We start from the raw sequence: 26,589 nt of genomic DNA, 5'->3' as shown, positions 1-26,589 counted from the left end.
AGCTAACTTTGTGTCACATAGGCCACCTATCCTATCATTGCTGTTATGATGTATTGCTTATATTTTTCTAGCACTGAGATGCTAGGGCCCTATGGCGCTAGGTGCTGTGCAAACATGTAACAAAAAGACTGTATTTGCCCAGAAGAATTTACATTCTAAGTCTAATAGTAACACTGAGCTGAATCAGGTTAGTAACACCTAACCTGGACTGGCTACCTTTTGGAGGAAAGATCTCCATCTTGATTCTAATCCCTTTGGCCAGAGTTATCCCAATTAATTCATAACATTTTTTTGGAAGAGATATTGAAGCTCCTGCTTCAGGGTTTAAGCCAATCTCTAATTATTAGAGACCAGGATGAGACCTAATGTACGGGACATTTTACCCCAAATATGGTACTGCAGGGGTTTTTTGCACCTTCTTCTGAAACATCTGGTACTGGCCACACCTGGAGCAGGATATTGAACTAGATGGACCTTGGGTGTAGTCTAATTTGGCAATTTCTAGGTATGTGAAAGACGGCAAGAGCAACGACGTGTTACCCTTCTGGGAGTGCAGAGGGATATTCTGAGCTGTTGTTTTACTCCCCTCAGTGGGATTCGAACAACATTCGTAGGTACGGCCAGGCTGGATCAAATGGATCCGAGGATCAGGGGTCTATCTCGTGTAGTATCCTGGCTCCAACTGTGACCCACACCACATGCTCCAAAGAAGGTGCAAGAAATCCTGCATTGGTACTTATGGGCTCACCTGCCCTTGAAGAAGGTTTTCCATTAACCCCCAATAGGATTCATGCCCTGAAGTAGAGAGGTGTATATTCCTTCCAAAATGTATCTTAAAATCATTGCTCTTGAAACTCTGAATGTTCTTCTTATCAGTATAAATGTTCATTCCTTTATTGCATCCTGCTAAGCTTTTGGCCTCAAAATGGAGCATTTAAAAAGCCTGTTCAGTAGGGTTATAGGAGAAGAAAGGCCTAGCAACTCTACCTAACAATCTGTCTGCCGTGTAGTTCCTTTCCTCTGGGGTTAGCAGCTTCGCAGCACCATCTCTGGTGACCTCCGAGAATAACAGTGGACATTGGGAATAAACACAGAGGGAGCAGAAAAGCATGAATAACCTTTTCATTTACACATTATAAATGCAGATATGATTGCTCTCCAAGTGGGTGCATTTGTCTCGTTGTTTAGACAGACCCATATGCTCAGTAATTCCCATCAGAGAGCTATCGCTTTGCAAAGGAAAGTAAGGGTTTCTGAAAGGCATCATGTAGGAAAAGAACCAGAGCATCTTGGTCTTGCTTCTATAGTTCCCATCATCTCCGGTACCAACATAACCAGGAGTTCTCTTAAACTGGGGCCGTTTTTTCCCCAGGTCAGGGGATTGGAACCACTTGGTGTTGCCATTTGGGGGTCATTGGCCTGATGGCTGTAGAAATGTTGTCTGCATGGAGCCGAAGCTGATAGGCTGCCAAAATGGTCAGTGGCCGAGGTTTAGCCTGCATAATTCAATAGGACTTTGTCAGCTGTATGACCTTGGCTTCTCTCTGATTGCTGATTTTTGAACCATGAAATTAGGTGATCTTGGCCTCCCAGTTTCTCTGCTTGCTTTTTCTTGAGTCTCAATGAGCCCGTTAGACCTGGAGAGAGTCCAAACCCTCCATCCTGGAAAAGGAAAACTCACCACTGCTCTCATGAGAATTTGGTGTTCAGACTGTTTCACAGCAGATGGGGTGCAGAGGTGTTTGTGTCAGACTGGTGTGTGCTGGGAAAGAGGAAGAATATAGATAAGGGACAATTTATACCGAGCAATCTCTGATTCACATTCTGCTCTCAAACAGAACAACAAACACTGATGCTGGCCTATCGGTTTTTCCTACAGGCTTCACCAATTACACACGGAGCCCGTCGGGGGACATCTTCAATCCAGAACACTACCAGGTGAACCAGGACATGACCCAGCCTTTGAGCCACTACTTCATCACCTCTTCCCATAACACCTACCTCATGGGGGATCAGCTGATGTCTCAGTCTAGGGTGGACATGTATGCCTGGGTGCTGCAGTCTGGCTGCCGCTGCGTGGAAGGTAAAGACAGAAGGGAATAACTGTGAGGTAATCAGGAGGCTCCGCAGTTTGTGTGTCTTGTCTTTTAGGATAAGAATCATGAGAACAAAGTAAATGGGTTGGGGGAAAGGTTTAGCACAATGTGCATTTCCTGTATAAGCAATGGCAAAACAGGGCTTCTATGACAGCAGAAGCCTCCTCGCTGGTACACTTTCCAGGACACAGCAATAGGAAGAGGCTTGAGGTCAGTGTTGTTTATACTCCTAAAAAATTATGAATCCATCTTTTAAGGAAGAAGGCTCTTTTCCCAAAGCTAATCTAGGCTAGTTCTCCATTCGCTGCGTAGGGCTTGTGATGTATGCTGAGCCGTTCTGATTCCATCTCGTACAGGGCATTGGTGCACATACATGCTAGCCAGGGATTTGCAGCCATGTTGCTAAGTGGGAGGGAGTCCCAGGTACGGAAAAGGGCGTCACACTATAAAAATGTTGTGACAACCCTTGCACTCTGCAGTGGGTTTGTAATTTGTGGTTGGGGAATCCATCGTGGAGTCTATTCGCTTAGTATCCTCTAGGTAGCAGTACCCATGTTGTCCCTGTCTCCAAGGTCTTGACCACTATATAGAGGGTCAGTCTCCAGGAAGTAAATATGGCAGCCTGCTCAAGTCGAGGTCTGTGGATGTGATAACACATTCTCAGGAATGAAGCATCACATGGAAGTATGCCTGTAGGTGTGTGTAAGGCTAGGGAGAATTCACAGGAGGGACAGAGGTGCTTAGATCTTGGTATTACTGCTACCCTGAGGAGCTCTGCTGAGAATCTGTTCTCTATTCTAGTGCTGAATCCGAATGGGATTTTTATGCTTTAATATCTTTCCCCAGGAACATATTCCTCCACGCTCTCACAAAAGAACATCTTTTTTGCTTGGGGCTTTCTCAACTGAAGGGATCTGGGTCATCTGTTCACAACAGAATTTCATGGCAAGCAAGTGCCTGCAGAGGAAACCGCTCAGCGACCTATAGGGAGAGACACGCATGAGGCTGGGGGGAGGCAAGCCTGCACTCAGCTGCGAGATGGTGGGAGCAGGTGCTGTGGCTGGGTTGCAGGTTCTCAGCACCTTTCGCAGAGGCATGGCCCCAAGTCACTCCTGGTAGGATGACACTACTGTAATGGGTGGTTATGTTGTTCGGCAAGATGCGCCCAGTACCAGGAAAATCTCTGGCTCTCTTTTTAATGGGCTCGAGTCTGTCTGTCTGAATGATCTGTTATAATGGGGTGGCCAGACTTGCTGAGCCACATACAACAATCTTCAGAGGTTCAAGAGCTGGGATGCACCTTCTGAGGCTCAGGGTTTCAGCCCCACTCCTGCGGAAATCCTGAGTCCTGGGAGGAGTGCTGCATGGGGCTGAATCCCTGAGACTCCCCTCCTCGCTGGGCAGAAGGCCCTATCCCACCACCCTGCTGCAAGGCAGAGATCCCAGGACTCCCCCACCGCCCCCCCATCTGGTAAGTGGAGAACAGGGAGAGTGTGGGAGGCTCCGCGAGCCGCACTTGAACTGTAAAAGAGACGCATGCAGCTTGCGAGCCATGGTTTGGCCACCCCCAGGCTATAATCTATGATCCTAAGATCTAAAGATAAATGAGACCTTTGTTTTCCCTCTGCAGTTGACTGCTGGGACGGGCCAGATGGCGAGCCAATTGTCCACCATGGATACACCCTCACCTCCAAGATACTCTTCAAAGACGTGATTGAAACCATCAACAAATATGCCTTCATCAAGAATGAGTACGTACCCAGCCTGCTGCTAGCTCCTGTGGTATCCCCTGGCTGCGTGGTCCTGGATCCCGGTTTAGGTAGCACCCCTCTGCAGAAGCGCCAATGTGTGCAGTGTCATGTTTCCTGCCCAGTACATTGTTCATGGTGTTCAGCTTATAGGCAGCGGATGTTTTCAGCCCATATACCACCAACCACAGATCTGTCTTTTCACTGGAGGGCATGATGTGCCTCAGTGGAGAGAGCATTAGGGGAGGAGGTTCCTGCTGATACTAGCCCTTACTCGGTACTTTTTAGAGCAAGCCCGTGGGTGCTGATGCCATTTGGCAGCAGTTTTTGGAGGTTTCAAAACTTGTTTTCCTTCCGCGCTAGAAGGGAAGCCAGACCTTTCTAACGTGTCTGCAAAATGGAATAGTGTCAAAATGTCCATTTTCTGATCAGAGCCCAAGCGTTTTGATTCAGGAAGGCAGTTTTGTGTGCTGGTGTCTCTCTGTCATGTGGGGGTTAGGCCTGGGATGCGAGAAACCTGGTTTAAGTCCTTGCTCTACCTGATTCCGAGTAGAGTTTTGCGTCCTGCATCTATCTGATTCAGAGTTGAACTGGGGTCTCCAACCTCCCAGGCCAGTGCCCAAACCACTAGGCTAAGGGTAAGTCTACACTACCAGCCGGATTGGCAGGTAGCGATCGATCTATTGGGGATCAATTTATTGCGTCTAGAGTAGACGCGATAAAATCTATCCCCAATCACTCTGCCATCGACTCTGGAACTCCACCACGGCGAGAGGTGGAAGCGGAGTCGACGGGGGAGCGGCAGTGGTCGACTTGCTGCCGACCTCAGCGTATCTTAGGTAAATCGACCTAAGATACGCTGACTTCAGCTACGCTATTCCCGTAGCTGAAGTTGCGTATCTTTGGTCGACACCCACCCCCACCCCCTGTGTAGACCTAGCCTAAAGTATGAGAGACTCTCTTTGGCTTTCTTCCCTCCCTCCCAAAAACCTTCCTGTCAAAACAGACAGCTCTCCAAAACGTTTTGGCTTTGTCTAAATGAAGTTTTGTCAAACATGTGCTGGCCAGATCTGCTAGGGATTTTAAGGGTCTGATAATCTGATCCAGAGCTCACTGAAGTCAATTGGAAATCTCCCATTGACTTCATTGAGCATTGGTTCAGGTCCCTAAGTGTGCCCTGAAGCCAGTCAGCCATCCTTAATAGAGCTAAGCTGTTCTGACATCTCAGCCAAAGCAACCTTACTGTACATGCTGGTGACTTGAAAAATCCCAGCTGTTTGCAAGAGGGTTTTGGGACACAAAAGAACAGAAGGCAAGAAAGTTACCTTCCAAAATGCCTTTAAAATGCTGGTAACTCCTAGTGCCATTAAGGAAAGATGCCTCTTTGGGGGGTAACTGTGACATTGTTACCATTAATTATTCATTTATTTATTTCTTAGTAAGGACCAACAGTTGGCTTACGAGAGAAAAGCAAAGGCATTGGGACTTATGGGTCTTTTCCTCCCCAGTGCAAATCTCCTAGGACAGTACAGACTGGTGCAAAATCAAACTAAGAAGCAAGCTTTTGGCAAAAGCGCTGAGCTCAAATTAGCTACCGGTCTGGAGGTTTGTCCTGTGTGTTTTTTGTCCAAGTCAAAATGTAATTTCTCCTTCTAATGCAGGGCTTTGAGGGGCTTGACACTTGACAGAGCAGACACTTGTATCCCACCATCGGTGTTAGAAATCACACTTTAAAAAAAATAATCCCTTTGTGTGTTGGATTCTGCACTTGTCCCAGAATCGTGTCACCTGTAAGCTAAACAGGAATCCATCTAGCTTTGGTTTATATATAGTGCCGATCACCTTGGTTTCAAAATTCTATGAATCCTCATTGACGAGTTCTAAGGAGTGCGATGTGATTTCCCAGCCTTCAGCCAGAAGGACCCAAAAATAGATGCTGAAAATGAAAAATAATGCTGGAAATTGATTGGCTTCCAAGGTGTGCCCTTTACGGGATGCTGTCTAGGTTGTTAGACCTTGATAATGAACTTGTTTTGGCAGTAGTTCCAGCTGTGTGTGTGTGTGTGTTTCTTTTCGGTGGTCTTTACTTAACAATAATCTAGAGCTTCGCTTCAAATGGAGTCCTGCTCTCCGAGTAACAATGTGCTGTTGTAGGTGGTCCACATAGCTTTGATGCTGTTCCCGTTTGGGTGCAGTGTTACCCTTGGGAGCAGTCTGGAATTAATCTTTCCAAATCCTAAACCTGTCTGTGTTTTCCAGTTTGGAAAAAAATGGGAGAACTCTAGACATGGTCCAAAGCTCATTGAAGTCCATAGAAACGCTCTCACTGACTTAAACTGATCCAAGGATCACTGATCTGTTAGCAGAAGCATGCATCCCCAAGAACGTCCAAATGAATGGTGTCATATAAATATTGTCTGATGGCTCTGGTTTGCCCACTTTCCATTTATATAGTGAGGTGGCTGATTATAAGACCTGTGAATGTCTGTGCTGGATAAATTGGGTGGTATTTCATACTGCATTTATTGAGCTGCCATCATTTTTTATGGGACTTTCCATCTCACTGTTTATCACCTCTGAATGTCTTGTCTTCGGAAGAGCGATTCATATCTATTTTTTTAAATGGGCCTGGAGCTCTGCTGTGGTCATGAATAGTATGAGGCACCATTAGGATTTGCCTGTGTATTTGTCAACAAGCTACTTACGATTCCTGTAGCTATTACACAATTGTTAGACAATGAAATATGCTCTGAGTAAGGTGAGGCTGTTAGAGACCAGACGAATGGTAAGCATTTTAATAGAATAGTGGTTCCCAAACTTTAACAACCTGTGAACACCTTTCACTAAAATGTCATCTTGCGAATCCCCTCCTAAAAATGAATATTTCCAGGGATTTTCTCCTTTACCTGAGTATAAATTATAAAAGCTGTGATCTTGGAAATATAAAATTTGTTTTTATGACATGCTTATTACACACTATTTAGTATTAATTATTATATATCATTACAGTATTTTTATTACATTATGAAAATAGCAGTACTCTTCCAAGCTCACTTTCGTAGCTTGTATCACTTTGAATAAGCCTGTTATAAGACAAAGCTCCTGTGTTTCATCAAGGAATATCAGATATGAAACATCATGAAGGTATTTAGAAAGCCAACTCAGCGTTCCTCCTACACAAGCATTCAGGTCTTGAGCAGTCCAGGCAAACAACGCACGTTACAACAAAGCTTAAACTTGTTCTTCATAATAATTTTAAAAACAATACTAGCAGCCTATTTAATTTTAAAAACAGCAAAAAATATCACCTCCCTTTCCATTTCTTATAAGGAATCTTGAAGTTTAAATTCCTCAGTGTGATAGAGATGCTTGCTTTGATTTGCTTAGTTCTTGGAGGTCCAGGGGCTCCATGCTGCTGGCCCCGTGCTGCCCGGGGTTCCTAGGGACAGCTCTGTCCGCCATTAGGGAATTTTTTCCTGAGAACCCCCTGTAACATTTCGCAAACCCCCCAGGGTTCACGAACCCCAGTTTGGGAACCACTGTAATAGAACAATCCTATGGGGGCAGGAATGAGAGGCTCTGCCTGCTTTGTGTAAAATATGACTGAAAATAATTTTTTTAAAAAATGAAATGAAATTGTTTGTTGCAAACCTAAAAAAACAAGTAAAAATTACTTTGTACCAAAGTGTATGATGATTAGTAGTGTGGTCAAATGAATAGGATGCTGGCCTAGCATTTAGAAAAGCTTGCGCAAGTCACTTTACCACTCACTGCCTCAGTTTCCCAATACAGGATAATGATGCTGACTTTCCTTGGTAGAAGCATCTGTAGATTTATGGATGAAAATCTCTAGATGCGTGACTATTAAACATAACACTTTCTATAGTGCTTTTATTCTCTCAAATCCAGGAACAATCTCCACCGAACCGCTTTGTGAGATGCACATAAGCAAACGTTATCCCCAGAGATGAAAATCAAGATATGCCGAGAGGTTGCAATTAGTTTTGGGTCTGTAACAGGACACTACCCTGTGCCCTGGTTGGCTGAGTCAAACCCATGAGAGTATCAGTAACTGTCCCTAGTCAGACTGAGCTGCTGAATTGGTTGGATTCAAATGGTTCTTTCTCCATCAGCTCTGTAAAAAGTTGACTCTGCAGATGATGATTCCTGGTTGTTTCTTTTCCAGGTATCCTGTTGTTTTATCCATTGAGAACCACTGCAGTGTTCTCCAGCAGAAGAAGATGGCTCAGTATCTTATCGAAATCCTAGGGGACAAGCTGGACCTGTCTGCAGTGCGCAATGAGGATTCCACCAAACTCCCTTCCCCAGAAAGTCTTAAAGGAAAGATATTAGTGAAGGTAAAAGACCTGCTTGTATTTGCTCTCTAGCCCTCTTCTTTGGTGGTTTTTAAGCTCTTTTTGGGCTATGAACCCCTTGCAGCTTCACTTGAATCAGCTCATTAGAGGTCCTCTCAAGTCACGGAACTTGGATCCAGATTTCAAATCGCTCAAAATTCCACCTGGGATTTTGGTTCCTCTCTCTAGAGGAACCATTATTCACACTGGGGTCTGGTTTTGGATTCTGAGCCACACACTTGGGTTTGGATTGTGGGAGAAGCTCAGCACCTAGCACTGGGAAGGACTGAAAATGGGCACAGATGTCCCAAGAGGTTGTGATATTAGACTCACCGTCAGATGATGGCTGTGTCCATAACTGGAACTGATTTACTACCAGATAACTGCGGAGAGACTCAAAGCTGCCATTTCTTATGGCTGTGCCTAGGGAAGCTCCATGGGCCCTGTCTTTGGAGTGCACTTCGAAAATAGCTCTCAGCTGCAGTTGAACCGACAGCATTTTTGCAACTAGGCTGTGTGGGAAGGACCTGCCAACTGTACAAAGGGTGTGGAAAAATATCCATCCCACCGTCTCAAGTGGGACTGAAGAGCAATCTGTTTTGTTTTGTTTTTAAACTGTAGATCTGGCTTAAGAGAACTTCCCCTGACATAGCACCGACAGCCAGACATTGCTGAAAAATTTGTCGACTTTTTGTTGAATTATTTTTTTTAGTTTTGAAAACTGAAATTTCAACCAAAAAATGTCAGCAGAAAATTGCAATTTGGAAAAGTTCAACCAGCTCTACTCCTAATACATGATACAGCTTTTCTCACATGTAAGGCTTGTAAAAACCCAGATGTTGACCCAGATGAAACACAGCTAGTGGGGACGGTAGGAACAAGGACTTGAATGTACTTGTCATGCCATCCCTCTGCACCCTCCCCATCACCTTATATCAGTGAGCAATTGAGTGTCTGTTGCTCTGTCCTTGCACCCCCTGCTGCCTTTGCTATGGTAGGGTGGCGATCAGAGCATCGTTCACTCAACTCAACTAGGAGGTTCTGTTTTTAACCCAAGTGAAGGTAAATATGTCTGACTGGCTCTCACTGTGGGCTTGATGCTTTCTGTATTCATTTTACATTTGCACAAAACATCGCGGTTTCTCACTTAGATATTAAGTTGCTCTTCTGTGAATTGGAAGATGTCACCTGTATGTGCGTGTTTGTGTTTTATACGAGCTAACATTTATCAGGCCGTTAGTTTGTGATGTTGACTCTGGTGCCTCTGGGTATCTTTTGGTGGGGGGGAAATAAATAAGAGATGACAGGGTTATAGGATTTAGAAACCTGGTTCACTGCACCTGCACATGCTGTAAATTATTTTAACAAATTGTTTGTAAGTGTATTTTCTTGCACCAAGACTCTGGCTGATGTCTTTTCTGCTTCCTTGAGGGCGGAGCACGTAAGTGCTTTTAATGCTAATGACCCAGTGAGAGGGATGTGTTCCTAACTGGCATGAACGGCCCTCAGGCTGACGTAATATAAGAGCTGTTCTCTAATCTTTCCAGTCCAGAACCTGTTAAATATAAAGAAGTGTAGCTGTTTCAGGGGAGCCTGTGTTATCTATTGGCTCAGTAATGCACGCACTGACGTGAAACTTTCAGTGAGGTGTTTTCCATGTAAACAGTTTTCCTTACCTCCAAAGCTGTTCTGGCTCATTTTGGAAATGTCTTAAACTTTTAGGTCTATTGTATGTGCTTTCTTACAGTCCAGATGAAAGGGAACGGTGCTAATTTGGCAGGTCTCGTGGCTTCATTGGAACACCAGGGTCAAACATCTGTCCTTTGCTCACGGTAGCTTAAGGAGTACCTGGGTGCCCCTCAGAGGAGCTCGTCTGTGGGAGAAGGGGTGTGTTTTCTCTTGCTGAAGAGGGCTCCGAGTGCTTTAGCCCTCCCCCATGAAAACAGATCTGATCTGTTAAGGATGGCCTATGTGTGGAGGGGTGGGATGCAGAAGAGGGGGAATCTGTGAAGGGGGTGATTGTGACCACCTCTGACGCCACTTCTGAAACAGAATCTAAGGTGGTAAATCGTACAGGGTAAAGCTGACAGTTGCCCCTTGTGACTTACTGCCCACAGCTGTTGCCTTGCACAAATGTGTTGTATGGAGGCAATTTCAGACCGAAGGCTTCATTGAAGGGAAGGTTTGTGGTCTAAGCAATGTTAGAGCCAGAGAAGAGCTCTGGGGTCAGCTCCTGGTTCTCTCTCTCACCCACTGAGGCACCTAGGCCAACCACTCCCCAAACTAGGACTCCTTCGCCCCTCGTGCATGGATATCGCGCTTACCTATGCAGCTGGATGAAGATGTGCAAAGCAGCATCCATTGCCTGGTTGAAAGGAGTGTTTGTATTTGGTCCCTAGTTCTTTTCAAAGCCAGGGCTGTTCCATCTGACTCTTCCTTAAGGCACTGGAAATAGTCGCTGCTTAAAGTCGGTTTTACCTGTCTAGATACATAACTCATTGACTGCAGCTAAATTCAACATCTCTGTGGAATCCTTCCAGCATCAATCAAGAGCTAATGTCATGTGTGATGTAGCCTGTAAAATTTGCCTTGGGAGGCAGGGCCAGTCTTGGATCAACTGTATATTTTTTTCACCTCTGTGCTTGGCTAACTTGTCTCTTCATTCCCGATTGGGTTCCTGTTATCTACGTGTCGTGCACGTAACAGGGCAGAGGCACAGTAGGATGCTAGCCATGACTGGCAGTAGATTCCAGTTGTGCATCCAAACAGCCATTCTGCACCTTTTATTGGAAAAACGAAATGTATAAAAACAAAGTCTCCTGAAGTCCATGTATGTTCTTAGATTTACGAGGTGGCAAGTCAAACATAGCAATGTAAGGGTTGAAATAGAAATGATTTTTCTTTACCCTACTCTAAATGTTTGATGGTAGGTTTCCAGTGTAGCTCATGAGGGAGGTTCATTTTACATGGTGCTGAGTGCAGGCCCCAAACACTAAAAACCAAATCATTTTTGTTTGTGGAGGTTTAAATATTAATGCAGTCATGCAGCCTTCCTCACTCCATTCTGCGAGCCTTTCTCCTTCTCTCAAGTCCAGAATAATAATGGGTTTTTAGCACCTCTTTTATCCTGGGAATCCAAATAACTTTACAGCTGTTTGTTAGTTAACTAAAACCTCTCTGTGCCCTGTGCTATACTTGCGTTGCCTGCCATATTCTTGAACTGGTTCCATGGTTCAAAGATGGGGGTTTTCTTTGTTTCTTTGAACCTGCGTAGGTCTGGGATTCATTTCTGGTGCACAGGACACTGGCATCTCCCTAACAGATGCAATAGGTGAATCTCAAGACTATTGGAGTCCATTAGATACTTAGCACAAGTTCTTCAAATCTTGTCATCTCCTAAGCACCTGCTAACAAGAAATAACTTTCAGCTGCTTTTAATTTATTAGAGGCTAATCTATCCAAAGGGCCACTGGAAATGTCAAGGATGTTTTTAGAGATGGAATGAAACCAGAACAAATGGGATTAAGGGTATGTTACGGCGGCACAATTGTGCCGCTGTAGCGCCATAGTGTAGACGCATCCTACACCAATGGAAGGGGTTTTTCCATTGATGTAGCAAGTCCACTTCTCTGAGAGGCGGTAGCTAGGTCAACAGAAGAATTCTTTCATCAGTCAAGCCACGTCTACACAAGGGGTTAGGTCAACCTAACTACAGATCTCAGGGCATGATATTTTTTCATAGCTCTGAGCAACATAGGTAGGTCAATCTAATTTTTAAGTGTAGACCAGGCCTAATATAACACAGAATAAAGCAGAGACAGACACTGGTGAGTGCAAATATTGTGGTGAGTGCCCTGGGACTGAGATGAGCTAGGGTCCAATCAGCTACTCTCTGAGTTGGGATGGCCACCTGGCTTAGATCAATTAAGAGACCACTCAAAACTTGTGCCAGTCTTTGAAGTTTGAAAAAACCCTGGGGCAACCTGTTTCCATAGTTCTATTTCTCTATCCCCTGTATTCTTCACCTCCTTCTCACTTCAAGTTTCATACCCAAGTGGAAATGCCCTAAAAAGATTTCCTTGTGGCATTTCTGACCTACCCCATACCAAAGAAGTGCAAGGACTCTCATGAGACAAATGGTTCATGCAGGGGATGAACTGTCGTAGAGTGGCATGATGGTCTCAAACCAAGCCTTCACCTCAAACTGATCCAGCAATGAATGCTGCTTGCCCTGCTCTGATTCAGCAAGGCTATAAATACCTGTCTTCAGGAATAATCGCACTGCAGCTGATATTACTTACCTGTTAAATGTCCACAGTTTCAATATGAATTACTTTACCTATGCTGCTATTCTGGTAGAGTCAGAAATGCTGGGGCCCTGGGCTGGCACACTCTGTGTTTCTCGTGGTGTGAATATTTTCTTACGAGGTCAAAGAGTTTCTGCTAGGGCTGTACTGATTAACTGGTTTAATTGTATGTGCTGAGTTTGCTTTTGTGCTGGCAAATATCGGTGACTGCCCTTTCGGATGAAATGAAATCTCTTTCCTGTGTGGACTGAATGGACAGGGCAGCTGGAAACTCAGCTGTTTAAATAATATCACCAGCTCCTGTTTTTCCTTTTGCTGCAATTTCAGCTACTGCTGACTGTGATCGCATCCGTCGAGGAGATTTAAGCCCCCATTAAATCCTGCCCTTCAGCAGCAGTGATGGCTGTTAGTCCAGAAGGCTCTGAAAGGTTCCAGGATTCTACCCGTTCTTGGAAAAAGCTCCAAGTCACTTTCAGACTTTCAAACATCTGTCCAGGTCACTGCCTGAAGCTGTAATTCAGGCTCATTCCCCTCTGCCACCCTTTGCTCTGTGAGGTGGGGCACACATAGAAGAATACTATGAAATCTGGAGTCCCCACTCTGGCTTGAGGTGGTTCATAGCCGCTACTATGAGGGACAGTAGCAGCTAGGTTTGGAGGAAAGAGAGGGAGATGGGCAGCAATGGAAGGGAAGATATCTCCTTTGGGCAGGCAGGATAGATGGGCAGTACTCTTTTCCTAGGTGTATATGTAATGTGAGAAGGAAGCTAGGCTTTTCCAAGCCATGTCCACTCACCAATGAAGGATTCTGTCCCCTTTTCGATCTGAGATTCCACGGCCAGACATGAGAGCTGCTCACCGTGCATGAGCTCCCATTGAGAACCTCTGGAGTGGTTGGACACTGAACTCTTCTGAAAATCTGGCCCCTAGCAGCAGCTCTCCTCATAACCATTTTCTTCCTGACTAGGTTTCTTGCATTAGTTCAGTCCACCTTGGGATTACAGCAAAAGGACCAAGGAGGTGAAACGCTTTCTTCCCTACAATATGGACTAAAGGAGAGTCCTTTCTTGTTCTTGAGTGGGTCACTTGACAACCTGAAACTTAATTGAACCCATGATATATGGACTCCACAGACCCCAGAAAACCTGTCTGGACTCCCAGCCCTTCTCATGTCTCCAGTTACACATTATCATTTTCCTTTCATTGTACCAAGAGATGCATGTTGACCTGCCTGTCTAATCCTTTTGTTTTCCAGGGCAAGAAACTTCCAGCCACCATTAGTGATGATGCAGAGGAAGGGGAAGTGTCTGATGAGGACAGTGCTGATGAGATTGATGATGACTGCAAACTAATGAATGGAGATGTAAGTAAAATGGATACATGAGTACAAATGTATGTTGACCTGTTCCACTGTGGTGGGATGAATGCTGAGTTCATATGGGGTCTGGAATGTGAAAGTAGGTTCAGGCCGATAGGGTTCTCAAACTTTGTGAGACTTTTTTTTAGAGTGTGTGTGTGTGTGTGTGTGTGTGTGTGTGTGTGTGTGTGAGAGAGAGAGAGAGAGAGAGAGAGAGAGAGCTGACCTGAGGGTGACAAATCTGTTTCATGGCAACTTTTCAAGGCTTCAAAATATGGTTGATCTGCATTGGAATTTGGGAGGAAAACTAAACTTTCAAACATTTTTCACAAAAATGGAATTGTCTAAATGTCTGTCTTAGTATCAAAACCTGAGGTTTTCAGTTCAGGCAGAGTACCTCAGTGAGTGGGTGGCTGGGTGGCCTCATTGTGAGGGCACTGGCCTGGCCTGGCATGTGGGAAACTCCGGTTCACGTCCCTCCTATGTCTGACTGAAAACAGAGTTGTTCATCCCAGATGACTCTGACTCAGGCAGAGCAGGAACTTGAAGTTGGCTCGTCCATGCTATAGAGTTAAGAGAGTCTCACTCTTTGTCAAAAACATTGTGACACAGTCTGCAGCCAAACAAAATGGTTTGGCTTTGACAAAACTGCACATTTTTGGGAAATTTTATTTTGTCAAAAATGTTCTGACCAGCTCTAGTATCAAATGTTCCAGATAGGGACAGACCTGGTTTATTTTTCTTTCTTCCCTGCAGAGGTGCTGAACACTTACAGCTCCAGTCCCCTTCATATGGAGTTGGGGGCGCTCAGTTGTTCTGCAAATCAGGCCCACGAGGGTGGGGTTTCCGTGTGTATGTGAGAGAGAAAGAGAGAGAGAGAGAGAGACGTACAATGCATGTCTATGATCTGATTTTCAGAAATGCTGCACAACTTAATCTCCCATTAAAGTCTTTTGAGAGCTGCAAATGTGAGAACCTCTGAAAAATCAATCCATAAATATACATTACATGTATTGGGGTGTATATATTAAATGTAACAAAGATACCCTATGGAGGGGGTGGGAGAGAGCCATACCTACGTATGTGTCTATCTATCTATCTATCTATCTATCTATATAAAAATTCATTGTAACTCTTAAACTTGACACTCCATGTGTCAGAGAATAGACTGCAAAAAAGAACTGCAGCTGCTTAATCAATGGTAAATGACAGTGGTTAACAGCAGTCCAGTTGCTTTTGTTTCTAACTTTCGTGTGTGTGTGTGTGTGTGTGTGTGTGTGTGTAAGATAACAATGACACCTTGCAGGTTGTTTGGTACCTTGGTGGGTTGCATGGTGGAGTATTCTTCCAAAAAATTGAGCCCCCTTTCAATGCTTCCCATCCCATCTCAAACTGGCCTTCTCTGGAGAATAATTTCCCCAGCTTCAATGGTCCTTTTATTGAGCACTTTTTGACATGCTGAATGCTGTGCTTAGTTGGCTTTAACTGTACAAAAGTGTTAAAAGGAAAATAAGCTGTTCGTTTCTGCTTACTTCAGCCTGAAAACACCTTATTCATTCGTCCCTTTTTAGAAGTAAAATTCTTCTGACACTTAATCTTCTGGCGTGCAGTGAGGATGGCATTGCAGCTTATGGAAACTTAATATAAAAGGGACAGCAGAAACCTTTAATAACATTAAACAAAATTGCCTTGGACGTGTGTCACATTTGCGGCCCTTTATTTTTGTCCTTTAGACTATTTCCTTCTCTCCTATTATGAGTGCAATTGTTTTGTTTTAGGACTAGAAGAGAAACTTCTCCTTAGAGCTGTGCTAGCATGGAAGAGGGGGAGGACCTTGAAATCCATCTTAAGGAGGAGAATTGGTTTTGTTTGGTTATATTTCTACTGTAGCACATTTTAATTTTTTCCCCTTAATCTTGAGATCTGCAATGTTTTGACACTTTGCTCCTATGGTTTTTGTCTCTCTCTCTGCCTGGCATTACATCCATTCAAAGTGGAAGGTACTGTACACCTAGGGTGGTGGTAGAGGTTAGCCTGCAGGGCTTTACATTGTGGGATCAGTCCTGTTACCAAGGAATGAACATGTGGAGCAGGGAAGAAAAAATTGTTGGAGGGTATTGAGGTGAAAAGCAAACCAAATTGTACTACAAGTCCCACATTCACATGAACTAGACAATCTGATCCCCCTGCCTTTATGGTTGTGTATACGGAGCAGCTAGAGATACACACGTCTGCAGACTTCAACCCAAACTGAACTGAGCCTTTTTACTGCCATAGGCCAGGTTCATGTAGCTTGTTGTTCTTCTCCCTCATATTTTCCACCTGCCTTTGTCTTCGTTCCCTGGACTTTGCCCCGTATCAGAAAGCAACAAGGAAGCCGGTTCCTGGAACCAGGAAGTGTTTCAAGAGCCTGTTCTCACAGGCTTTCCAGCCTCCTTTATTAGACAGCTCAAGTAAACACTCCCGTTTCTGGATGCTTGGGCAAAAGCAAACTTTTCTGACTCTCCCATTGGTAGCTTTTCTTAAGCCCTCTTTGACACAGCTCTCACGTGAGCATCTGTCTAAAAGAAGGAAGTTTTCCTTCTTCAAACAGGCAGAGAGAGCTGGAAGCTAGTAAGAGAGACATTCTTCTTTATAAAGAGACTTTCCCTGCTACATCTTAGAGCTGGGCACATTACTTTCCATAAAGCCCCTGTAGGCACTGCTTTGCTTACATCTTTGTCTTCATTAACTAACAATTTGTTTTAATCTGACTTGTGCCAACATCTGGGATTCCAGATTTTCTAGACCCAGCTCACGTTAGAGTGAGGCTTTGGAAAGCATGGGAAACGGCAGCTTGTTTCCTGATGGAATTAATCAGGGCATTCTAAGGCCCGTTAAGCAAACACAATCTGTGAGGGTGGTGGGTTGTTGTTTGTTTGTTTGTTTGTTTGTTGTTTTTTAAACCTTCCAAAGATCTGAAGTTGAGAGTTGCTCCATGTAAACTGCATGGCTAGAAAGAGAACCGTGTTTCCATCTCTGTTCCCCCACACCGCTCCTCACCTCAGTCGTTCAACAGCCTGAATGGAAGAAGGGAGCAGGAACATGCAATAAATGCTGCCTTTTAACTGTGGAAGGCCTGATTCTCCAGCTGCTCCCATTCCAATTGAATCCTGCAGGCACTGTGGCTGCAGACACAAGCTCTTCCATAGCAAATAGTTGATGGTTTTGAGCTCTTTATATTCCCTCAGACTTGATGAGCAATAGAAATGCCATGTTTTATTCAGCCTTTGTGGGTGTGCAAAACTTGAACCGCCTTGAGAATGGCAAAGCGCAGTCACTGTTGTGAAATAGATCAGACTTTTTGGAAATGAATACTACAGAATGGAGCCTGCACTAGTCAGGTCTCCAAGGAATCACCTCAATACCAACTGTTCCCAGGTAGCACATCAATGGCTTGGTAACAAAGCCCATGCCACATGAACAGCCTTGCTGACAAGCGATTTTGGTTCCATTCAACCAGAAGTTGTTTTATTTATTTATTTATTTATTTTATTTTGCAAAATGTTTAACTTTCATTCCATTGTGGCTTCAGGTTAGGGCTTCACATGCCTACATATCTGCTGTGAAGCCCAACACTGGGCACTCTTATAATTGCAGATAACTGACAATGTTACTGTATTTCACAGTGTACAAACTAAGAGGCGGCTGGACTATTAGCATGGGGAGCAGTAGTTAATAATAGTCCATTAGAGTGAAGCCTCAGTCCATTTCTTTTGCCTCATTTTCTTCTTATTTTTTCCCCCTTAATGTACTGTTTTAGTTTGTGTTGCCTCTTGTTGGAGAAATGAAGATTTCACGCCACTGTGCCCTCATTTAATGACTGTATTTCATTGATAGGCTTCCACCAATCGGAAGCGAGTAGAGAATATAGCAAAGAAGAAACTTGACTCGCTGATAAAGGAATCCAAAATCCGTGACTGTGAAGATCCAAACAATTTTACAGTCGCGACTCTGCCACCATCTGGGAAACTCAGCCAAAAGTCGGACATCAAGAAGGTGAAAATCTTTTGTCTTTCTCAACCCATAACAGAGTTGACTTTTCATTTTTCTCTCTCTTCCCCGATGTACATTAGTATAATAAATATTAAGAATAATAAAGATCTACACTTCCAGAGCTGCATGCTTAAAGGTAGGCTTCTAAACGCACAGACTCCCAAATTGAACTGACTTGGCTTACGGGTGCTGAGCACCTGCAACTCTCATGACACCCATGGGATTGGAGCATGCACAACCCCTTTATTAAATTAGGTTTCTTCTATTTGGGTGCTTGGATGTGGATTTAGAAGCCTAACTTCAGGCCCTCAGCTCTGCCCTCTTTCCCTTTTTTGGCTTAATCAGTGTGTCTTGTTCTTTCCTTTTAAAAACCAATAGTCTTTTAGCCTGAAGAAGGTGTGTTACTGTAATAACAGTATGACTTTTGATTTGAGTGCATTCCTGTGAGTTGATCTCAACTTATAAATCATGAAACTTTTTTTTTAAAAGTATAGATTACTGTGATTGATATTTTTCCTTATTAAAAATGCTGGCTGCCTGGGAGCCCTGACTGCCCATTTGAATATTAATTTTGCAGAATTATAGTTCTGTGGTGCTTTCTGCAGCAGACAAGACCACAAAAAGGCTAATAATATCCCAGCTGTTGACGCCAAGTCCCACTGGAATCCCTTGTTTCTTCTCTGAGTGTGCGCTGCAGTGGCCACTGTGTGCATGGGAGATCTCCTTGCTGGCAATGTAACAAATGTGTGCCTCGTGTTGAATACGCTGTGTTGAACTTCACCATATGCAATAGCTAAATATAGACTGAGTCGCTCTTTGTGTATGCAAAGACATCTCATCAGGGGAATTTAAAGAATCAGCAGCTAAAGCCTGCTGTTTGAAATCCATGGCAAAACTCCAGTTCTAGTTTGACTTCAGTGAGGAGGAATAACAAACCATATTAATTAACAATGATTGAACCCCCACCATCCCAAAAACTGTGGCAAATAAGGCCAAACCTCTACCCCCTTTTAAAAAAAATCAGCTGCTGGTCTCAAAGATCTTGGGATCAGAAATTGGAAAGAAACCATATTGGGAACCTCAAGCATTCAAAAATCAGGTGTTGGCCCTTCTCCCCCACCCCAAGTTATGCATTTTTTAATACTTTTGAGTTTCTTTTTATTTGCCTTCTGGTTTTGAGCCTTTATGATTCACATTATCCAGCTTCTCTCTGCAATCATGAGATCTAAAAACTTACCTTTTATTAATGAAGGTGTAGATTCTCGTCTAATCACATGACTCCAGGAGCTGGGCCTTTACAGACAGACTTGCAATAACATGTCAGGAGTTGGCAACACCTAGGAGTTCTAGAGAGCCAGCTTTCTTGGGAGACTTCTATTAATTATTGTTCTGGTGTCCTTAATCATGCAATTAAGTTGCATGGAAATCACTGTGATTTACTCCTCTGATTGACCCTAACTTAATTAACTCTAGGGGTGCTTGTGAAATTGGGAGAAGTAAAAACTTCAGTGAATCTCTTTTCTGATTGGCTCCAGTTAATGTCACGGAAGTAGCCAGGCTTAGGAATGAGTCATTAGGAAAGCCTGTAATACTTCCATCCTGCATGTCCTTCCATAGGCCCATGAAGGACCTATCTGCAGTAGGTTGAGCGATTGTTATAATTGGCAGATATCATTCCCAAAACAGCCTCTCTGTCTGTCTCTCTGTACCCCACAGCCCCTTGATCTCTTGGCATGCAAGCTTCCAGTACATAGGAGGTGATTGGGAAGTAAGTAGGTGGAAGAGTGGGAAATTACAGGCCTGGGAGGGCATTGGAGGTCTGTCAAAACTGAAGCTCTGCAATCTATCTTCAACTGCATCATGTTGCAAAGTAGACAGGTCAGAGCCTGTCCTGCCCGGCTCTAAGCTATACCCCCAACTGAGCGAGTGAGCTCAGGTAAGCCCGGTGTGTGTGTGTGTGTGTGTGTGTACAGTAGTGGGATTGGGCTAAAACCGAGCCTGGGGTTAAGCCTGCATTGCAGCCAGTACACACCTGGCTGAACTGCCAAATGCAGGGCGAGTGGAGGTGGCTGGTTCTATTAGTGTGAGTTGTATTAGTAGCCGAATACAAGAGATCTGCCAGGCTGTATTTTTAGAGTAACAGCATGCTTTTGTTTGTAAATAGGGACACCCACATGTTGCTTAGTCTTACAGAGCCGCTGAAGCTGCCCAGAGAGCTCTGAAAACCCATCTATTTAAGGCAGCTCGGTGTTTGTGTCATACTCTGGTATTTCAGTTCCTGGGTGGTTGCTTTCTGCTTTGACGCATGGGGACATTCTGTTGCAAAGAGCTCCTTTTGTTCCTTAGCAGGCTCTGTCTGTTGACTGCTATAATGATAATCCTTTGCCTTCCCTAGTGCTTTCCATCCCGAGATCTCAAAGCCCTTTGCAACCATTAACGAATAAATCTTCACAGCCCACACGTTACGCTGGTAAATCCCATCTGCACTTTGCAGATGGGGAAATGAGGCACAATGCTGACTTGTTCATAGGAAAGTCTGGGGCAGAGTCTGAAGCAGAAAGCCAGATCTCCTGGCGCCTGTGCTTCAATCACTTAGCAGAGAAGGCTGCTCTGCATGTGTCTGCACTGTTGGCTGATGCGGAGAAGGCTGCAGTTTCAAACAGAAGAACTGTGACGCGTTTGGAGCAAGAGGGAGCTGGGTTACATGGGATTACTAAGCAGAAATGGCCCTGTTTTCATGTCGGCGTCATAAGGAGTAAAAATTGAGGGAAGTTAAATCCCAGGGGGTGATGTTTCGATCCTGCTTTCCTATGCTTTGCTTTTCTATCATGGAAACAGGATCTTTGCTTCTTGAAGACTTCCTCGACCCAGCTGTTGGGGAGTTCGGTCCAACGTGGACCCCACCGGGAAGCGGGGTTCTGCATCAGAGCCTGCAGTGGGAGTCAGTCCTATCAGGCGGTTGCTGTGGCAATGACTGCAGCGAAAGTGTCCTATGTCCCAAGTGGAAGAATCTCTAGTCTCGTCCTATTTCACGCCTGCGCCCATCACAGAATTGCCATGGAGCGGGCAGTCCCTGTTTGAGACTGAAATAGCAGGATCTGGTTGCTCACAATCACTGGGGCAGGAAGAGCCACAAATCAACTACATTGGAGCATGGGACTGGAAAAGCTGAGGGAATGCAGGTTGGGGTCCTAGAGATGCGTAGGGGAAGCATGCGCAGTGCCTGTCCCTTCTGCACTTCACTCAGTACATCCATAGCTGCCGTTCAGGAATGTAAACGGTGGGGCGACTTGCATAAGGAAAGCACTCGGAGGCTTTATGATCAGTCTTCCCGTCTCTCCCTGAAACCCGGTTCTGTTTCATGTGGTGCCAAGCGCATTGTCACTTGAATTGTTACGAGCCCCGCCTGTTCAGTAATCGTGTCCCTGGGCAGAGAGGGTTGTCTGGTTTTGCAAGGGGCATGGAGTACATTTCATCAGACACAGCACCAGTCTGAGGGGGGTTTAGTTTGTAAGTCCATGTTTTATTCTTTGGGAGGCTTTCGATGATGATGGAGTCGGGCGCATAATCACGGTTAATCCTGAATGATGGTGGGGAATCAGCTTTGCCGCGTGGTGCTAATTTAGCTTGGAGCGTAAATGGCACTATTTGGCTTTCCCCTTAATCATAATAAATATTTGTCGGTCCACATCCACCATCCCCGTTTAGCATGCGGCATCGGATGCTTCGAGTGCAATGAGGCATGCAAAGCCTCTCATTTCCCTGTAATAAACCATTAATATCACTTTTCGGCACACGCACAGCCCTTGCCACTGCACCAGGTAGGAAGCAGGGAATATATTTCCCTCTGGGCAGAGGAGGGAAGGGGAGAGAGCTGTAGAGTTAATTTCATTCAAAAACCCCATTGTTGTTGGAAACTTGTGTTGAGGGCTAGGAGGTGGCAAACTGCTCACAGCCATTTCTGGGAGGGGCTGGGAGAAAGAGGCCGGCCAGGTTGAGTTTTGTTGAAGGGTTGGTATCTATAAATGGCAGTGCGCATGGCAAGTCCAATCCAGCTTTATAAAAAGGATATAAATAAAATGTTGCCAGGTTGTCTCATTAAAGAAGAGAGATGAGGAAAGAGCACTGGGTGGGAGCTAACAGCCTGGCCCAGAGCTGGTGAATAATGGAGAAAAATGATTTGCACCAGTAAATGCCGTGCTCCTCTCAGGCTTTGTCTTATGGAAAATAGATAGGGGTGCTGTGTGTGCGCTTTTGGAAGTTGTGCCTGTAGTTTTTATGGATGAGGCTGTTGTGAGCAATCTCTGCCACTTTGCTGGATGGCTGGAGATTTGCTTGTAAAAGGAAGGGGGGGGAAATGGTCTCACATTTTGTGTGCTGGTCAGAGCTGTGTTTGTGCTGCTAATGCAGCGGGGAGACATAATGCTTCTAAAGCAACAGTTTTCACCCCTTTTTTCATTTGCGAACCCCTAAAATTATTGAATTCAGGTGCAGCCCCCTGTAGAAATCTTAGACATAGTCTGTGGCCCTGAGGATGGAAACCACTGTTCTAGAGGGATAGAACAGAGCTGGCCAGATTAGAAAAACTAAGTGTTAGCCCTTTGCCTTGTTGGGAGGAACGACGATGTCATGGTTAAAGCACTGGAGTGGGATTCAGCAGATCTGGGTTTAGTTCCCACTGCGTCTATGGACTCCCTGTGTGACCTTCAGCAAAGTGACTCATGCTAGGATTTTCCAAGGTGCTTAAAGGAGCTGGGTGTCCAGCTCCTTAAAAAATCCCAGCCTTAATTTAAAAAAAAAAGGCCCTGCCTCAGTTTCCCTGCATGTGGAATGGAGATGCGAACAATTCCTTTCTCCCCCTCTTTGTCTTGTCTATTGAGATTGCAAGCTGTTTGAAGCAGAGACTCTCTTGCTATGTGTTTGTACAGCTCCTACACAATGTGGTCCTGGTCTTGACTGGAACCTGCAGGTGATATTACAATAGAAACAAGAATAAACATACCCTCTTTCTTCATTCCCATCACCACCAAAACCACTGTGCAGCTCCTGGCTCTCTTTGGATGGGGATTTGGGGGTGAAGAAGGCAGGGAGAGAGGATGGAGTCAATTAATCTTTTGCGTAAGGATGCCCCGCTGTCCATCTTCAAACAAGTCAATGTCGTTTGAGCTGCATCCCATACCAGTTACTACACCAAATGATACCAAGCAGTGTAGTAGAATAGCATTCAAACGGAGGCTCTTCTCCTAAAGAATCCTACTGGAAAGAGCTATTTATGGAAGGCACAATGGACAAATTCATTGCTTTTTGCACCGCTTCAGTCCTATGTATAAAGAGGGGAAGGGGAATTGCCTCTTCTTTGAAGGGCAGCTGCTACTGAGGGCCTTGTTCCAGCAAATAATTCAGCCTTGGGATGAGGCGCAGCGCTAGGAACAGTGCAGAAGGGCTCAGCCTGCAGAGATACAACGGCAGTCATTTAAACATTCAGGCGCTTAGAGGCCTCGGTACTGATTTGCACAAATGGGATCATGCATTACATAATGCTAAATAACAATAGCTCGGAAGCTAGGAACCGCATTCCAGCAGGAGGAAACTTGCAGTGTAAATATTTTGAGTCTGTAGCTTTGCAGGAGTCAGTGCTGCGATGTTCTGCTGCTGCAGCTTCACATCAAATCAGTGCAAACCTCTTCTTCCCCTTTCTTGGCAGCAGAAAATAAAGCGGTTCAGATGTGGCGTAATGGCGTTCTGTACCCCTGGGATGGAACATTTAATCCTCTCTCTATCGCCAGTTTTCACTGGATTAGGGGTTGAATATGATTTTACATATTCAATGCATCCCTGTGTCAGGAAAACTCTGTTCTTGGCAGTGGAGTAAGTAAAGGGAGAGCTGTGCTCCAGGTTTAGAACTGGGGTCTGAATCTTGGTTGTCCGAGGGCATCAGTAGGCTCCCTAGGCTGGCTGTGACTCATGGGAGACAGGACGTACAATGCAGACATGGGACGTAGGGAAGTGGTTAGAAATTCTGACGGAACATTTTCCATCTGAGAACACCTCTTCATCAGAAAGTTTGATTTCAGTGACGTTGTGACCGACCCCAGGCAGGATTTCAGTGGAGCCTTGTCCAGTTTCCTGCCCGCTCGCTTGCCTGGCTTCTCAGCAGCCCACCTGGTGGGATGCCAGGGAGCTGGAAGCCCTGCTCCCAGGATCACAGCTCCTTAGCAGCCCGCACTCTCAGGGCTTCCAGGGTGTGGGGCAGCGTGCCACACAGACTACCTTGGCTCCAGGGTTCCAATCCTGTTCATGGAGAACGTCTAAAGTTTGGGGGTTTGTCCTGAATCAGAACAAAGCCAAATTTCAAAATATCAAAATCCTCCATGAAACAGAATAATTTCTTTGCCCAGCTCTGACGGGACGCTTTGGAGAGAGAAGTAAAAGGCTGACGGTCTGAAGTGGTGACGAAGGGAGATGTTCCATCACCTTGTCCATTGGTATAATTAATCTATTGTGGCAGCATCTGAACATCAGGTGGAAATTGGTGTGAATTGACTGTGTCAACCTGAGGCCACTAGCACTGATGAAGCTACAGGATAATCCATCACTGCTAAAGCTGAGCCACTTCTCTTGCTGCAGGAAGTGATTGTTCCTGCCCTGAGACTTTCCAATCTAAATAGACAAGACAGAGAAAGGCAGGATTATTATCCCCATTTACAGATGGGGAAACCGAGGCACAGAGGGATCAAGTGACCTTTTTCCTAAGGTCACACAGTGAGTTTGTGACAGATCTAGGAAATGAGCTCAGCTTCGTGAGCTGCAATCAAAACCATCCTTCCTCTCTGGGATCCTTTTGATAGAAGGGAGCGAGTTTGAGACTCCCCTCCTCCACCTTTGAAACCTTTCCCTTACAGATTTAATTTTCATCCTGGGGCCCTTGTCTTGGAGGAAGAAATTTCTAACTGTCCTAAATCTAATTCATGAATGAGGGGAAGGAAATAATTTCTTTCCTCCCACATCTCTGTCCAAGCGTGTGCATGTGAAATGACTTGTTTCATCTGATCTAGGAAAAATTGCCATTTTTGTCTAGAAACCCTCGAGGACATGAATAGCAGGTTCCTTATACCCTACTGATGATGTGGCTTGATCATTCTGACCTTATGGTAAATAGCTTACATGCCTTTTAGTTAACATTTTTCACTCCTGTACATCAGAGGCACTAGGATCTGTATGTAATGCTCGTTTTGCTCCTTTGTTTTAAGGCCACTGAGGTATTCCTGTGCCTCTCTGTATTTCGCTTCCATAAACTTCTCTACTGAGAGATCATGTCTGGCAATTTGGATGCTACAGGCTGGAATCAGCTCTGGTCTGGTCTGTAAGACCCAGGCACACCCTGGTGAGCTACCCCTCTGGAAATAAACAGAGGAAGAACTTGCACAGAATCTGGTAGGAATTGCCAAAATGCAAAAATTATCCAGCTAGGGATGAGCAAGGCCGTGCAGATTAACCCAAGTCAGCCCCTCACCTGAAACATGTGCGTCAGTGACCTGTCCTTGTCACCGCTTCTCCTCCTTGCTCTAGGCTGCCCTTTCTACTGCCATTTGGAAATGGAAGTGCTGAAACACTGAGAGAGGCAGGAAAAGGCAGAAATACTTGTAAGAGGCTGTTCTGGTGAATTGTCTCTTATGATCAAGGTACACAGATGGACTCATTTTAAAGAGGCGAGTTTGTGTTTCCAAAATCAGAAGAATATTGTGTGTGGGGATGGTTAAGCTGTTAAACCCTGGAGCCTCCAGAGTCTGTTGTGGCAGGGAATTCCACAGGCTAGCTCATAGCACAGGACAGGGGTATTTCCTCTACCATCAGTTTGAACCTTGCTGCGTCTGCCTGTTTTTGTGTCATGCGGGAGGGTAAATAGAAGCACCGTCGCTACCTTTTCTGCAGTTCGTTCTCATGTAGATCTCTCTCTCGTGTCTGCAGGGGTCCAAGCACTGGGATAAACATCCAAATGTTCTGGGTGACTTCAATCAGAGACGCGCGTGAGCTTGGAACCTGCGGGGTTTGCCTGTCACCCTGCAGTTGTTGATAAACTGTTGTGAGGGGACTCCTGAGCCTTCAGGGCTGTCCACCCCACTCGGTCCTGACTGGTCCTTCTTGTCAAAGCCAAGAGAAGTACTCCTTTGAGATTGTGACGGTTTGAGGGGCACACAGAGCTGCCAACTCAGGCTTGAAAGTCTTGCCCTGACATTATGTTATTGAGGGATTTGAAAACGTTTGACAGACCCTATTTGTAACTCTAATGCTTCCTGACTGAGCAATGAGAGCAAGTGCTCTGGGGGGGCCTGGCTCCCTGCCACCCACCTTTTGGCGTGGGGCTGGGCTTTCAGATTCTGTGTTCTGTGGGCTCCATGCAATTTCCAAGACCTCTTCCCCGGCATGGAAAAATTCTCCTGATCCTGGAAAGGTCACGATTTGCAGGAGCAGAGAGCCTAGATGATGATCTTACAGAGACTCTGAATACTTATGGCTAGAGATGGTGAACCTTTTTTGCAAAAATGCAGATAGGGTGCCACTGGAACACTCAGTAAATTCATGCCGATTCTGCCAAATCGTTTTTGGTCATAAAATCCTGAGAAAAATAGTCTAAAATATTCAAAATGTTTCATTTCAACATTTTCTAAACAAAATGTTTAAATTTTTTGGT

The 26,589-nt window shown here is 45.0% G+C and overlaps 1 protein-coding gene across 3 annotated transcripts in view; it reads left to right on the top strand.

Moving 5' to 3' along the window:
* Positions 1-26,589, top strand: part of PLCH2 (phospholipase C eta 2) — a 249,475-nt gene that overhangs the window by 183,578 nt on the left and 39,308 nt on the right. For all 3 annotated transcript variants that reach the window (XM_034753316.1, XM_034753315.1, XM_034753314.1), the window contains exons 7-11: positions 1,880-2,083; positions 3,727-3,847; positions 8,031-8,202; positions 13,761-13,868; positions 17,742-17,900. In XM_034753316.1, coding sequence (XP_034609207.1) covers positions 1,880-2,083; positions 3,727-3,847; positions 8,031-8,202; positions 13,761-13,868; positions 17,742-17,900 — 764 coding nt within the window. The remainder of the gene's footprint in view (positions 1-1,879; positions 2,084-3,726; positions 3,848-8,030; positions 8,203-13,760; positions 13,869-17,741; positions 17,901-26,589) is intronic.

Source organism: Trachemys scripta, chromosome 19 (genome assembly GCF_013100865.1).
Source record: "Trachemys scripta elegans isolate TJP31775 chromosome 19, CAS_Tse_1.0, whole genome shotgun sequence".
Classification (NCBI taxonomy): domain Eukaryota; kingdom Metazoa; phylum Chordata; order Testudines; family Emydidae; genus Trachemys; species Trachemys scripta.
The sequence above is the reverse complement of the archived record's forward strand: the minus strand, read 5'-3'. Positions and strand labels throughout refer to the sequence as shown.